General features: G+C 36.1%; 2 protein-coding genes across 2 annotated transcripts in view; both read left to right on the top strand.

Annotated features, from left to right (window-relative positions):
- Positions 1–143: 143 nt before the first annotated feature.
- LOC116775941 (vitellogenin-like) lies at positions 144–6,856 on the top strand. The gene is made up of 7 exons (XM_032669003.2): positions 144–234; positions 439–2,608; positions 2,691–2,904; positions 3,174–4,164; positions 4,397–5,281; positions 5,358–5,535; positions 5,665–6,856. The coding sequence occupies exons 1-7, from the start codon at positions 204–206 to the stop codon at positions 6,485–6,487; spliced, it is 5,292 nt and encodes a 1,763-aa protein (XP_032524894.2). The 5' UTR covers positions 144–203; the 3' UTR covers positions 6,488–6,856.
- Positions 6,857–15,082: 8,226 nt separating this feature from the next.
- LOC116775912 (trehalase) overlaps positions 15,083–15,461 on the top strand; it is a 31,307-nt gene continuing 30,928 nt past the window's right edge. The window contains exon 1 of the mRNA XM_061524331.1: positions 15,083–15,103. The gene's annotated coding sequence lies outside the window, so the exon portion shown is untranslated. The remainder of the gene's footprint in view (positions 15,104–15,461) is intronic.

Below are 15,461 nucleotides of genomic sequence, written 5' to 3' on the forward strand. Positions count from 1 at the left end.
AAATTTGAAGTAATTTTCACAATAAGTTCAGAGGTCAATCAATCTCGTATCAATGTATTATAATAATTATAAATCTAATACATTGTAGTTATCATGAGTATTGACTACACGTGTTTTTAAATCTATATAAGCCGTGCCTCGACGACCAGGGATCAGTCTCGAAGATCTTGTAACATCAGACTGGATTGGAAGGTTTTTCAATAATGAAGCTGTTGGTCCTAGCGGCCACTATTGGTGAGTCTGTACTTTCGATATTCGATTTCGATTTTAATATTTTAATGTATATCAGTTACAAATAATTAATAGCAATTAAGAAACAATTACTTATTCAAATGCTGATTTTAAAATCGAATGCAATATAATATTACACTAAGCCCGTCTAAAATAATACGTAAATTATAATTTTTTTAATTTATTTTTTTCTTAAAATTCCATCAGTGGTCGTTTCATCCGGTCAACTTAGTGACGTTGTTGTGGAGTCGCCATGGCCCTGGCAAGTCGGAAAATTATATCGCTACGATGTGGAAACACATACCCTGGCACGTTATTTAGACAGTTTCAGTTCGGGCAACGCTTTCAGAGCCAAGTTTACAGTGCGAGCTAAGTCAGACGGCTACCTACAGGCACGGTTGGAGAATCCAGAATATGCCAAAGTCTACCAAAAGCTAGAACAACACGATCCCATGCCAGAAGATCTGAAATACGTACCTGTGGCAAATTTGGACAAACCGTTTGAGATTTACATAGAAGGTGGAAGAATACTTTCAGTAAAATTACCATTTTCTGTAACACTCATGCAAGAAAACTTGATTAAAGGTCTAATCGGTTCGCTTCAAGTAGATCTCACCAGTCATCGTAATGTAAAAAGCTCCCATGACACGTACGATACTCAAGTACAACAGGGATTATTCCGCAAGATGGAAATCGATGTGACGGGCGATTGTGAAACTCTTTACACAGTATCTCCTGCTGCGTCTGAATGGAGACGTGAACTTCCCAGTTTTGCTTCCGACGATGAACCAATTGAAATAACTAAAAGCAAGAACTACGGTCATTGTCATCATCGTGTAGATTATCACTTCGGTGTACCGGAAGGAGCAGAATGGTCTGGCACTGCCCACAAAACTGGAAAGGAACAATTCATAAATCGTGCTACGGTCTCAAGAATGCTGGTTGGAAAGAATGGTCACATATACAAAGCTGAAACAACCAGTACGGTTACTGCTCATCCCCATTTATATGGGGAACAAAAGGCACAGGTACACGGCAAAGTGCGTTTTAATTTAATGTCGTATGGGGATGATAATGAACCGGCATGGGTATACCCCGAAGGTGCGCGTGAAGTTACCAACTTATTATATGCTTTGACGGCAAAACCAATTGATATCGGTGATAGTTCGTCGTCTGAAAAGTCTATAAAAATTGAGAAACATCCGAGGCAACGTCGCTCCAGTCATATGAAATCTTTCGTCTCCATAAATAAGAAGATTGTTACTGAAACACATGGATCTTCCAGTTCCAGTGAATCAGACTCAGTATATGTAAATGATGACATTCCCAATATCAACGAACCCGCCTATGCTTCTCTCTATATGAACCCAGATCTTCATGGTGATAAGAAACAGAATCCCATGAATGCTCAGAAGCTTTTACAAGAAATCGCCCAACAATTGCAAAATCCGAACAATATGCCGAAAGCGGATACCTTATCCAAATTTAATATTCTAGTTCGTGTCATCGCCAGTATGAGTTATGGACAGCTCAGTCTGACAAGCCGCAACATTGAAATTGCTAAGTTGGCTAATGATGTCGTGAAGTCTAACATGTGGATGATCTACAGAGATGCTGTCGCCCAAGCCGGTACTCTGCCCGCATTCCAACAGATAAAGGCTTGGATTGAAAGCAAAAAATTAGAAGGAGAAGAGGCGGCGGAAGTTATTTCCGTGCTTGCAGTATCTCTAAGGTATCCCACGAAGGTGGTCATGAAACAATTCTTTGATCTCGCCATGAACCCCGAGGTAACTAAACAGATGTTCCTTAATGACACTGCACTAATCGCTGCTGCTAAATTAATAAACATGGGACAAGTAAACAATGAAACTGTGCATCGTTACTATCCGACACATATGTACGGACGTCCATCACCTAAGGAAGATGCCTTCGTGATTAATGAAATTCTTCCCCGTCTGAGTCAGGAGCTTCAACTGGCTATTGAAAATGGGGATAGTCGAAAATCACAAGTATATATTAAGGCTATCGGCGAACTTGGTCACCCAGCTATCCTGGATATATTTAAACCGTACCTTGAAGGCAAAATTCCGGCTTCAACTTATCTTAGAACCAGAATCATAGAACATCTCTATGTTCTGGCCAAAGGAAGGGATGATTATGTACGTGCTGTGTTATTTAGCGTTTTGAAAAATACTGCTGAACCATATGAAGTAAGAGTAGCAGCCATCGATAAAATCTTTATGTCACGACCAAGTACAGCGATGATGATGGCAATGGCACAAATGACTAAAGACGACCCTAGTATCCAAGTCCGTGCAGCGCTTAAATCGGCAATTACATCTGCATCAGAACTTAAAAATCCAAGATTCCATGACCTGTTAGTATCCGAAAGAGATTTTTTCTTTTACAACGTGACGTTTATTAAGTATGAAATAAAATAAAGCGATAATTTGTTTTAGGGCAAGAACAGCAGCAGCTGTTAAGGATATGCTCACAAGTGAAGAGTTTGGTTTACAATACTCTGGTAAAAACTCCCTGGAACACTACGACAGGGATGAGCAACCAAGTTCTATGTCAGTACTCTCAAGACTGGGAAGCAAGGATAGTCTGCTTCCGAAATATTGGAGATATTCATGGAAAGGAAGAGACGGAGGTTGGGATCAAGAAACAGTTGTAAGTAATGTTTTTAAACTTCCTAAAGTAAAATTTGGTAAATTTTATAAAAATTAACTAACGGTCCCCAGTAATGAAGTTAAAGACAATAAGGCTACCAGCATTACTGAAGTTGAAAAAATAGAGTTATTGAAACGTGTCGTAGAGAGATTATGTTTTTTTTATCGTTTTACATAGCATTACGAGTCATTTGACTTTATTTAAATTTCGGATTACTTCTTAAGGTTTAAAGAATATTTATTTTCTCATGAAAGATGTTAAACTTTCAGATCTCAGGAGCTGCTTCAAGTTGGCAGGAACTATTTGATCTCTTCGCAGATCAGATGTTTGGACAAAGAAAACCCGATCAATATCCCGAATACAATCCTAAATACTCCGCTGAAAAGATTGCTGACATGTTGAACGTAAAAAAAGACGACCGAGAATCATCAGAGGGCTCATTTTATATAAATTTACTAAATCAGAGGAGATACTTTGCTTTCAATGAAAATGATGTAAAAGAATTAGGCATTAAACTTCGCGAGTACTTAACAAATCTCAAAGACGTTGCTAAGCAATACACTAAAGTCGTTAACAGGAACCAAGTGTCAGTCATGTTCCCTATAGCTACAGGAGTACCATTTATTTATAAATATAAGGAACCGGTTCTCCTACATGTTCGTACTGTAACTAAAGGAAACGTTGATTTTAAGGATAGAGAGGAATATAGGTCTAGTGCTTCAATCAATAGCGAGCTGCGGATAATTTACGCTGAAAATCATGATGGCAATGTTGGTTTTCTAGACACTCTTGGTAATCAACTTGCAAGCGTTGGATTAGTGAGAAAAAGTCAACTTAATATTCCAATTAAAATAGATCTTGAAATGAAATCTGGAGAAGCGAAGTTCCATTTAAGTCCAATGGAACCCGAACAAGATAATACTATAGCTCATTACAGTGTTTGGCCATATTCCGCAAACCAAAAGAAGGACACTTTAACACCTATTTCTCAGGATCCTATATCAAGAGTTATTATGAGACCCGAAAAAGTAGCCCAGATTGATAGCAAGTTTGGACAAAACTTTGGATCCATATTCCAACTCCAGGGTTATTCTTATTCTGAAGATTACAGGTACATAGGAGACATGCTGAAGTCCTACAATTATTTAACTAGTATTATCAGGATGTTCAAGCAAAAAGATATAGCTCAAACTCACTTTAATCTGAGGTACTTGGGAAAGCAATCTAAGAACAAAGGAGTCACAATCACAGTAGCTTACGGTAGGACATAAAAATATTTTTCATCAATTAATATTGTTTATTAAAAAAATTTTAGGTCTTCGTCACTTCTAGTCAATACAGATAGTATTCAGAGCGTTTCCCCACGGATTGACGACCAAATAAATATAATGACGATTCAAAATATTTTAGAATGTCGTTTTGCATAAAATATAGATATTTATAAAATAACAGATCTCGGTTAAATGTTGATCAAAATTGTATATTTTTTCAGACACACTGTATAATCAGAAAGAAACAGGCGTTATGCCAATAACTGCATCGGATGTGAAGGACTCGACACCCAACAGTCCATCACGACGAGAGGAGTTAATTAAACGTGTTATAGCTGGCATACAATCATCTAGAGCCCACGTCGTTGATTTGAGCGCAAAATTCGAGACAGAACAAAAATTGGAGTATACTGCGACCCTTGCAATCGGCGCGAGTGTCGTCGATCAAAAAATTCAGTTTGCTTTATTTGCTGGTAGAAACTCTGATCAATACGGATCAAATCAGTTAAATGCCGTAGGTAGAGTTACGAAACCATTGTCAGATTCCCCTATTAATTTCCAAAAAGCACTAGAAAAAGAACTGAAAATGGATTTTGAGGCCGATATCCTTTACAACCAGAAAGAAAATATCCACATTCTTGGCTCTGCCGAAAGAACAAAGAGATATATAGAAGAACTTCAGAAAGAACCACAAGTAAAGAGATGTCTTGAAAATTATGCCAGAGGTAATTATTACCAACACGACTGTCATGAAGCGGTTGTTATGGCCCATGCTCCAGACAACTTCAAATTCAGTGTAAGTTACAAAGACGTCAGCTCTGGGACTAAAAATGCTGCAGCCTACGCTTACAGAATTTTAGACGGGCTTAATTTATGGAGATCGGATATTAATATGGCAAAGACGTTACCTGCTGGAAAACTTGAATTGAACGTTGATGCTTTATACTGGACAAGAAATTTAAATCTTATTGTAAATTCTCGTTTTGGGGAATTGCGGGTAAACAATATACCTATACCTGAAGTTACTTCTAGAGCTGTGTCTATGTACTTACCGATCAGCGCCTATGAGCGAATTCTAAATTATTACACCTGGCATCAGTATCAACGTAAGTTTTGCCTTAATAAAACAATGTCGTGTTTTATTTTTTACAAAAGAATAATTATTTTATGTTTTATTTATAGCATATTGCAGTGTGGACAGTAACAGGGTAAGGACCTTCAGTAACCGTGAATATGATTACACGCTGTCACCTTCCTGGCACGTAGTGATGCACGATGACAGACCCGGCAGAAACGAGGATTTAGTCGTGCTGTCCAGAAGACCTCAAGAAATGAAAATGCAAATATACTTATTTTACAGGTAAACCTGTTATTTTCTATATAAATAATTTATAAAAAATACTCTATCACTAACAGTTAGTGATAAATTAGTACTATTTATAATACATTTTGTTAATGAATTTTTGCTCAGAGATGTACTTTTTTTTAGATCTTACACTGGCAAATACATAGAGATGGAAGTTCAACCAGCCCCGGACACTCAACAGAAGCACTCTGTTCAAGTCAAGACCAATGCCAAAAAAGTGTCTGAAGGAGAACTTACAACCTACTGGGACGACGTCAATGACAGTCCGTTACTTGAATACTACAGTACTGGCGACAATGTCTTAATGATCAAATTGCGTGAGAATCGTCTCAGAATCGTGTATGACGGAGAAAGGAGCGTAGTTCTTTCGAGAGACAACCGCAAAAACATCAGGGGAATTTGTGGAAGAATGAGCGGTGATCCTCGCGATGACTACCTAACACCTAGTGGTCTCGTAGATAAACCAGAATACTATGGAGCTTCCTACGCTCTTATTGAAGACGAGAATGATCCCAGAACACAAGAATTGCAATCGGAAGCTAAAAGAAAGGCGTACGAGCCAAGAAAACAATACACCACAATCTTGCAATCTGATAACAAATGGCAAAGTGCTATGCTCTCTTCGTCTGAAGATGATTGGGACTCTCAGATCGTATACAGGGCAAGGAACTATGGAAAGAGTAAGGGAAAATGTAAAGTAGTCCCTCAAGTGCAGTATTATGAGAACCAATCACAGATCTGTATAACCACCAGTTCCTTACCGTCCTGCCAGTCTTCCTGTAGCGGAGGCAGCTACAAGATTCAGTCGACACAAGTTGTTTGCCGCTCCAAGCTGGACTCTCAATTCCAATCTTACAGAGATGAAATCAAACTAGGCAAAAGTCCCAAAGTCAGCGGAGAGCCGCGAACTGTAGACTACAGAGTCCCTAGTTCTTGCAAATCCTAATTTTATCTTTTATTGTTAAATTCCTATATCACTTGGATTACAACTAATTAATAATGGCTAGAAAACGGACAAAGAATATCACAATATATGTACATATGTATGTTTATGAATATTTATTATTTATGTATGTATCTACATTATATGAAATGTTACTCTATAATTATAATATAATATTCTCTACATGTATAAAAATAAGAGTAGGTATCGTTGTAAATGTATGTATTACTGATGTATAATTATTATATGTTTTTTATTTGTGATAAATACTTAGAGTATTAATATTTAATATATTATAGGCTTAGATTAGAAAATGAAGCAAACAAAAAAAAAACAAAAAAAGTGAATAAGATATTAAATAATAAATACGTATATTTCCTTTTATTTCAACTATTTATGAAGATCTCCTTTGCAATGATTGATTGTAAAGGTGACGTCTCATTTAATATAAAAAAATATTCTGTTTATTATTTTTTTGTTACCTGGTCTACTGTGCCTAATGAGCGTGTTGCGGGTGTCCGCGGCCGACGGTCACTACTGCCCCTACCCGGCGAGTAGGCCGTCTGCTCGTTTGACACCTTTCACATAAAAAAAACAGAAGAATTATTTTATTTTAATTGATTTATCAATTTTTATTGCTTAATGAGAAATATTTTTGTTGCTAATAAATCTCTGTTTTAATACAACTGGGTCTCGTTAGACCATCAACTACTAAAATATTACAGTAGACAGTTGTGTATTACATACTGTTGGAACTAAATATATGAATAATGAGATCACAAACTGCAGACGGATACGAAAAAATAAACATGAATAGAAATGAGGTTTATTTTAAATGAGGTTTTATCATTCTTGACAATCATTCAACTCGGCAGCCGAGATCACGCGCAGACGAGATGAGAGTGGAAATGCAGTTGGTGCAAAGTAACCGAAATGTCGGAGGTAGGTAGTTTTAAAAATAATAAAATAACTCGTAGTAATCCGAAAATATTAGTTTCATTATCTATCTATTTAGTTTTGCCTTGAATGAAGCAGGTTTGTTTTTTATTTGGATATTAAGGTTGTTTAGTAAAAAAGGCATAGATCCGATATGATACAAAAAAGATTTGGTACAGAGAGAAATATTTATGATAGATGATTATTATTTTAGTTTTTAACATTTTCATATTAAGAGAGTACTTAGTGAGAAGTTAGTAGTTTCCTTAACCTCATCGTGCCTTTGACGCAGGTAAGACAGGTCTATAGAAAACTATCAAGATAACATTTTTAAAATATTCAAAAAATGTTAAGTAATAAGTAATTTTATTTTTAAAGGTTTACCTCACGTCTTGATGAGCAAGTGTAAAGATACATAGGATTTGGTGACGACTGACGGGTCACGTGTACATAACAGTTTGTCAAACAATGTGAGAAGTTTTGTTTCCATATAACAATTTACTAAATCAATTGTTCAAGTAGAATTTAATCTCGAATTTTATTAATATATGTCGCGCCGACAGCCTTCTCGTATCGAAAATATTCCTTTTCGTGTTTTCGTTCATTATAATTGTTTTCAAATTACCCACTTCACCGATGTTAATAATTTTATTAATACATCAGGTGATTAGTTTTTTCCAAGTACCCACAATTGTAATACAGAATTTACCATATAAAAGTCAAAGCATAATCGTACTGAATTCATTCTACATTGGTCGCTCTTAGGAGTCACAGTGGTAGAATCTCCGCTATACAATTCTTGACATTCATTGTAAGAATTTGTTAGCAATAAACAAGTATCATTTTGAGTAAAGACTATCTTTGCTTCAAAATGGAAGCCTGTCCATCGTCATCGGTACTTAACGCCCAGACTCGAAAGCCTTTTAAAGGACTAGGGTCTTGGCCAAGGTTCCACGAGGATCCCCTCGCTCTCACATCAGAAGCAGGGACGTCTTACGCCACACTTTCAACCGCCGGATCGTCTACATGAAATCGCATGGTTCAACATACAACTCCGCACGTTTTTGAAGACTCGAGAACCGTTGCACCACAATTTTTGAGATGAAGACGTTGGGGCATCTTGTTTCCTATTGAGGAACCAGAATCTTTGAACGAGTAGGAAGTTCGGATGAAAGTAATTTCCTTTCTTCAAGAAGTTCGAAACATATGGCGAAGAGTTACCAACGACAAATTAAGTCAAAAAAAATGCCGTTTGTGGAAGCTGCTATTGAAAATGCAGGTGACAAAAATTAAGAACGTAAGTACTCATTCCGTACCTAAATTGATTTTTGTAGCTGCCATTGCAAGATTAAAAAGTCGAGTTAACGATGGTTATCACAAGAAACCTCCCGTTTCACTTCAAACTATTATTAGATCTTATCATTTTATCATCGGATCGGGCTTATTTTGCTATAGATGCAAAACAACGTCACCCTTAGGATGCTACTGCAATAGTAATGTCAATTACTAAAGTTATTTCCTCGCAATAAGTGAACATAGCAGTCCTACATTCACCACTATGGTAAAATAAGTTCAAAATTTATCTCTTACTGCCCTTTTTGATAGTGGTACTGGTTGTGCCGTTATTAGAACATCTTTAAAAAAAAAAAAAATCCTTGGTCGTCATTTACTAACGAACTAGATGGAGTCGGTTCGGTTCTGGTCATATTCCTTTCGGATAATACTATAATCGGTTTATTTATGTTTTGTCAGCTCATGACCTTTCTGTTGAGATGTTCTTGGGAACAAATTTTTAGAAAAAAAAAAAAACCGGCCTCACAATTATTGTTACATATGGGGTTGGTATTTGTTTCGTTCTTAAAAATGATCCATTTAAAAACTTCAACGTAGTCATTCATAAATATTGATATTGATTCAGACTTATAGACGTAATAAAAATAGTTAATACCTTAGACGAAAATAAATCATCTGCTTGCTCTTTTTGGACATATGTTCGCCGATGGCTTCGGTAGTTTTTCGATTAATATTGAGTGCTCTTTCTTCTAAAAAGTGTGTTGAATAACTCTGTAACGTAATTTCAAAAGGAAAAGTGCGTCCCAGCCGACAAAAAAAAAATTCCATAACCATTAACCAAGAAATACAATTCAACGGTCTTGCAAGGAGTTTTAGAAAGTCTATTCCCAATTTCTGTATACATCATAACGCCTTAACCAAGAAAAGTATAATTGGAATTCGATTCACGAACAAGAGATGACTCGTAATATGATAATATAATTCCTAACGGCTGAGCCTGTTGTCTCCATATTTTAAGAAAACCCTTCTATAGAAACATATGTCGTGGCAAGCTCTCTTGGTTATAGGGCAGTACTCATTCAAGTCCTAAAACAAAAGACAGCACGCTGTCGGTTATAGGAGAATACGAACTACTGATGCTCTTCTTTCACGTATTCACCGTTGGTGAGATTTCCTTCATAATTTTGATTTTGGTGTTGAATATAAGAAATGTGATAGACTACAGAATGCTGAGTTCAGTCCGAATCTTGTCCATTTTAAAGAATCACTGGTGAATATTATTACCCTCGGGTCATAATATGGATGAAAATGTTTAAGTTTGTCAGTATCAAGACAACTCAGATTGCTTTCCATACCAAATCACTCTTCGGCATTTGAAGTCATCCGCGTGTACGTTGCTAGTAAACTTGGTATACCAAAAGAAATATAATCGTTGACAGGGGTAGTAAGTTGTTAGGAGAGGTTAAAACTTTCTGTGATCGTTTTGGAATTAGTATTTACTCCGTATAGCCAGGTATTAGCCGAGCAAATGGATCAGTAAAGTGCTTCAATCCATCTTGAAAAATTGTTTCGTGTTGATCAAGAAATTGGTAACTTCTGAATGGCATATTGCATTGTACTTTAGCTAACGTTAAAATTTTACAAGTCATAAAACATTAGCATTTCTCCATTAACTTTACTGACACGACGTCATCATTGCTCCATTATCATCACTGCTCCATTAGAATATCTAAATTTTATAAACATAGATGGGAATATAACATTAGACCTAGGTCTTGGCGAACCCTAAGAGATTTAATAATAACCGTTATTTTTCTAAGCATGTTACAGGAAGAGGAAAACCACGAAAATTTGCAAAAAGCAACTAACCCACACGAACGGATGGCAGTGTCGCAGATTGATGAGTTTGATGACAACAAGCTTACGAATACCAACTGAAACAACATCTACTAAATTCTCCAAAACTTTACAGGTTCTCTGACACGTACAGGATATGCGCATCTGAATCTACAAACTTCTACAAAACGATGGCATGACACGTGTAGTGTATGCACATCACATCTACAAAATTCTACAAAATGATGGCATGACACGTGTAGTGTATGCACATCACATCTACAAAATTCTACAAACCGATGTCATGACACATAGTGCATGCACATCACATCTACAAAATTCTACAAACCGATGGCATGACACGTGTAGTGTATGCACATCACACCTACAAGATTCTACAAACCGATGTCATGACACGTAGTGCATGCACATCATATCTACAAAATTCTACAAACCGATAGCATGACACGTGTAGTGTATGCACATCATATCTACAAAATTCTACAAACCGATGGCATAACACGTGTAGTGTATGCACATCACATCTACAAAATTCTACAAACCGATGCATGACACGTGTAGTGTATGCACATCACATCTACAAAATTCTACAAACCGATGTCATGACACATAGTGCATGCACATCACATCTACAAAATTCTACAAACCGATGGCATGACACGTGTAGTGTATGCACATCACACCTACAAGATTCTACAAACCGATAGCATGACACGTGTAGTGTATGCACATCACATCTACAAAATTCTACAAACCGATGGCATAACACGTGTAGTGTATGCACATATAGACCTCTCCAAAATTCTAGTCGCATCCTTACATCGAAAATCGAAAGAAATTTCTAGAAATATTTAGATTTGATTTCGAAGTCACAATATATTATGAGAACTAGACGTTGGCGCTGAGCACGCACCAACCGTCAGTATGGCCGTGTCGCGCCGACAGCCTTCTCGTATCGAAAATATTCCTTTTCGTGTTTTCGTTCATTATAATTGTTTTCAAATTACCCACTTCACCGATGTTAATAATTTTATTAATACATCAGGTGATTAGTTTTTTCCAAGTACCCACAATTGTAATACAGAATTTACCATATAAAAGTCAAAGCATAATCGTACTGAATTCATTCTACATTGGTCGCTCTTAGGAGTCACAGTGGTAGAATCTCCGCTATACAATTCTTGACATTCATTGTAAGAATTTGTTAGCAATAAACAAGTATCATTTTGAGTAAAGACTATCTTTGCTTCAAAATGGAAGCCTGTCCATCGTCATCGGTACTTAACGCCCAGACTCGAAAGCCTTTTAAAGGACTAGGGTCTTGGCCAAGGTTCCACGAGGATCCCCTCGCTCTCACATATACCATATTATAATAACTAAAAATAATAAACTTTAATATTTATAACCAGAATACAACTCTAATCATTATATTAAATGTACTTAAACTAAATCATTACAAAGAATAAATAATACAAAAAAATAGCAGAGATTTTTAAAGTGGTAGAGTCTAGCTGTGGTCAAATTACTACAGCTCGAATATGGGCTGGCTCGACCGGGGAAATACCACCCTGTCACAAAAGATCAGCGTGAAGCAGTCTTTAACGGCTGCGTTTCGTCCGATGAGTTAGAGAGCCGGTTGCTCTTTCCTTTTTCCCATCATTTCCCTTTTCCAACCGTTCCTCTCCCTCTTCCCCAAATAAGGGTGGCAACACATCCGAAAAATTATTTTGGGGATGTCCATGGGGGACGCTTAGTACCTCTACCAGGTAGGCCCTCTGCTCGTTTGCCCCCTTTGTCATAAGAAAAAAAAGATACTTATTGGTAATAGTGTTTGATCAAAGATAGTATAATATTTTACAGTTATCATAGTGAATATCGACCTCCTCATTGTTATTGTTAGAAAATTTGCGTAAAAACGGGAAGAGTCTAACCAAAAATAAATTATTAATAAAGGAAAATTAAGCTGAATTATTAGATAGAATTCGGGAGCGATTTTGTGTTTTGTATACAAGCTTAATGTCACGTATATCTCAACACTCAATTAGAGATTGCTTATTTAATTTGTTACGAAGATGTTATGGGTTACTATAGCATAGATAGATGTAATGTGTTCTCCACACTATCCTGCATTTTGATGAAATCGGATAAATCCGAAAAATATTACTTTCATTTAAATGAATAAAACTCGTGAAAATCTTAGATCTCGTTAATTTTTGGCTTATCTGTGAAAAGGAGTGGTTGGAACGGTTTTGACACCTGATTGAAATAAGCGACTACGTGGAAGATATGATCCTATACGAGAATCGATATACAATTCAGAAGCTGTCTTGACATATCGTCAAAGACCGATCGCCAGAGCTCAATCGGATTTCATCGGTTGAATTGGTTTACGACTGGCGAGCTGCCCTTTTGGCCGTTACATCTAGTCGCCTGCTGAGGCGCCAATTTTGTTTTGATGTTTATACCAACACTACGAAAAGCCTATGTTAACTTGAATACAGCGCTACAGAGAAAGCCGATCTGCTGAATACTCTCTCTGCTTGGAAATCGACCTTGGACAGTATTAGTAGCATAATGATTTGAATGCTCAATGCTTGAAATAAGCGACTTGCAAAGTAATGTTGGGCAAGAACTGGGTAAATTTAAAATCATTAAGTTGAGTGGGCGTGACCCGCAGTGATGCTTAAAGTGTGTGGTCCGGCGATATTCCCTGTCTTAATACTTATTTTTACACTATATTACCACAAAAGGCAAATTCCGAAGTTGTCGAATATTGCCCACGTCTTTAAAAATGGTGATAGTTCGACAGGTCTATGTTCGCAGTCTCCTTTCTCATTAAGGTGATCGTTCGTGTGATGAACCAGAAGCTCCTGACATAACGAGAAGACAGGATCTGGTTAGTAATCATGAATATGGTATTTTTTTTTAAATGTTAAAGGTGGCACAACGAGCAGACGGCCAATTTGATCGGCAGTAGAGACCGCCGCCCATGGACATCCATTTCTATTGGGGATGCGTTGCCAACCTTAGTTATTAAGGAAGAGGGAGAGGTGGGAATACGGAAATGGCAGGAAAGGTTGGGAACAGGGAAAAGGCAACCGGCTCCCTGGCACATCGGACGAAAGGGAGCCATTAAAGCTACTTCACGCCTATATTCTGTGAGAGGACTTCTCCGGTCGAGCCAGCACATGTTCCAGCTGTAGTTACTCCACAACAGTTAGGCTCTACCACCTAATAAATTAGAAAAAGTCGCTCAACTGGTGATGTAGTATATTTCCATCGCCTTTGGACTTCCGCTATTTAACGTAATATGATACAGTAAAAGCGTTCTATCTGATCTGGCACCGGCGCCTTCTAACGAAGTTATGTTATCTTAAGGAATGTCAGAAAGAGAGAATTTCGAATCATCCAATAAATATTGGAGAATAAAAAATAATTAAATCAATAGAAAAAACATTAAAAATTAAAAATTCTATAGTAGAAAGGTTTAGTTTAGCTTAGGTTTGAATGCCTCCAAAGAAAGAGTGATTTGACTTTTATGGAGATAGGTCGTTTACTATCTAAGGCTACATTTAAATTAACCATTATCTGAGAGTTTATCTCAGCACTATATAGTACTAATATTTAAATAACTAAGATATTTAAATGAAACTAGTGTTATTCGGATTTACTACGCGGATTTTATTATTTAATTTTTTGTGTGGTGACACACCTCGTCTGCCCGTGATCACGGTTGCTGCAAAGTAACCGAAACGTTGGGATTATGTAGTTTTTAAATAATAAAATCCGCGTAGTAAATCCGAATAACACTAGTTTCATTTAAATGAATACTCGCGAAAATCTTAGATCTAACTAAGATATTTGTTCTCTATTATAACTGAAAAAGATGAAAAGGAGTTCCATTTTTTTTAATATGACACTAATATTTTAAATTTCTTGTTTTTATCCTCTGTAATATATTGTATCGAACTATAAACTTATGGTGAGATCCAGCAATATAAAACAAATTAGTAACTAAATTATATATCTATAAAACAGCAAAAAAAGAAGGGAAACTATAATATACTCATAAACTTTCTCAAATAAATGTTATTTGTAACCAAATTATGTTTTTTTTTCTCAACCAATAAGAATATTTCTTTTCAGCTTCTTTTTATTTCTTTATTTTTAATGAATTTTTTAATTGATGACTTTAGCACTTCGACGAAATTTATGGATAAGCAATATTGATATAAAAACCAAACGGATTATAAACAATTCATAATCCAAAGGATTCCATTTACTCGGCTGACAACACTTAGTACTGGAGGACCGGCATTCCTGATCAGCTGCTTGTCATTTAACCATTGCTGTTTTGCTTCACGTACGTAATTATAACGAAAATATGAATTAAATCTTCGACACTTTAACAATATTGACTTAACTGTAAAGTAATGAAAAGTAATTTGTGTTAATAATTAGATAAAAAGTGTGATAATGCTGTGTTATTAAGTATGTACAGTCTGGATAAATTCGTTTTTCAAAATATGTTTGGTAAGTATTGCAATTCATTTTCACCGATTAGAATGTATTTTATGTATTCTACAAGTCTCTTGTGTACTCAATTTTGTTTATTCATTATTGTTATGTCCTTTTTCTTAGACAGTGTGTTTCGAGTAACATAAGATTTTAAGTGTTCAATGATAATTAAAACCACATAGCATTTATCTTATTTGAATTTATGATTCATACCTAATAGTGACAGCGTGTGTTGTAAATTCATAACTCTTCAATTTCTAAATTTTTATAACAAATTATTAACATTTAAATGTAGAAACAAAATGTTATGGGATATTTCATGATCAGATGATTAAAAAAAATTATGTCACAATTTTATTTCTGAGATGTAACT

The sequence above is a fragment of the Danaus plexippus genome, chromosome 24 (assembly GCF_018135715.1).
Source record: "Danaus plexippus chromosome 24, MEX_DaPlex, whole genome shotgun sequence".
Classification (NCBI taxonomy): Eukaryota; Metazoa; Arthropoda; class Insecta; order Lepidoptera; family Nymphalidae; genus Danaus; species Danaus plexippus.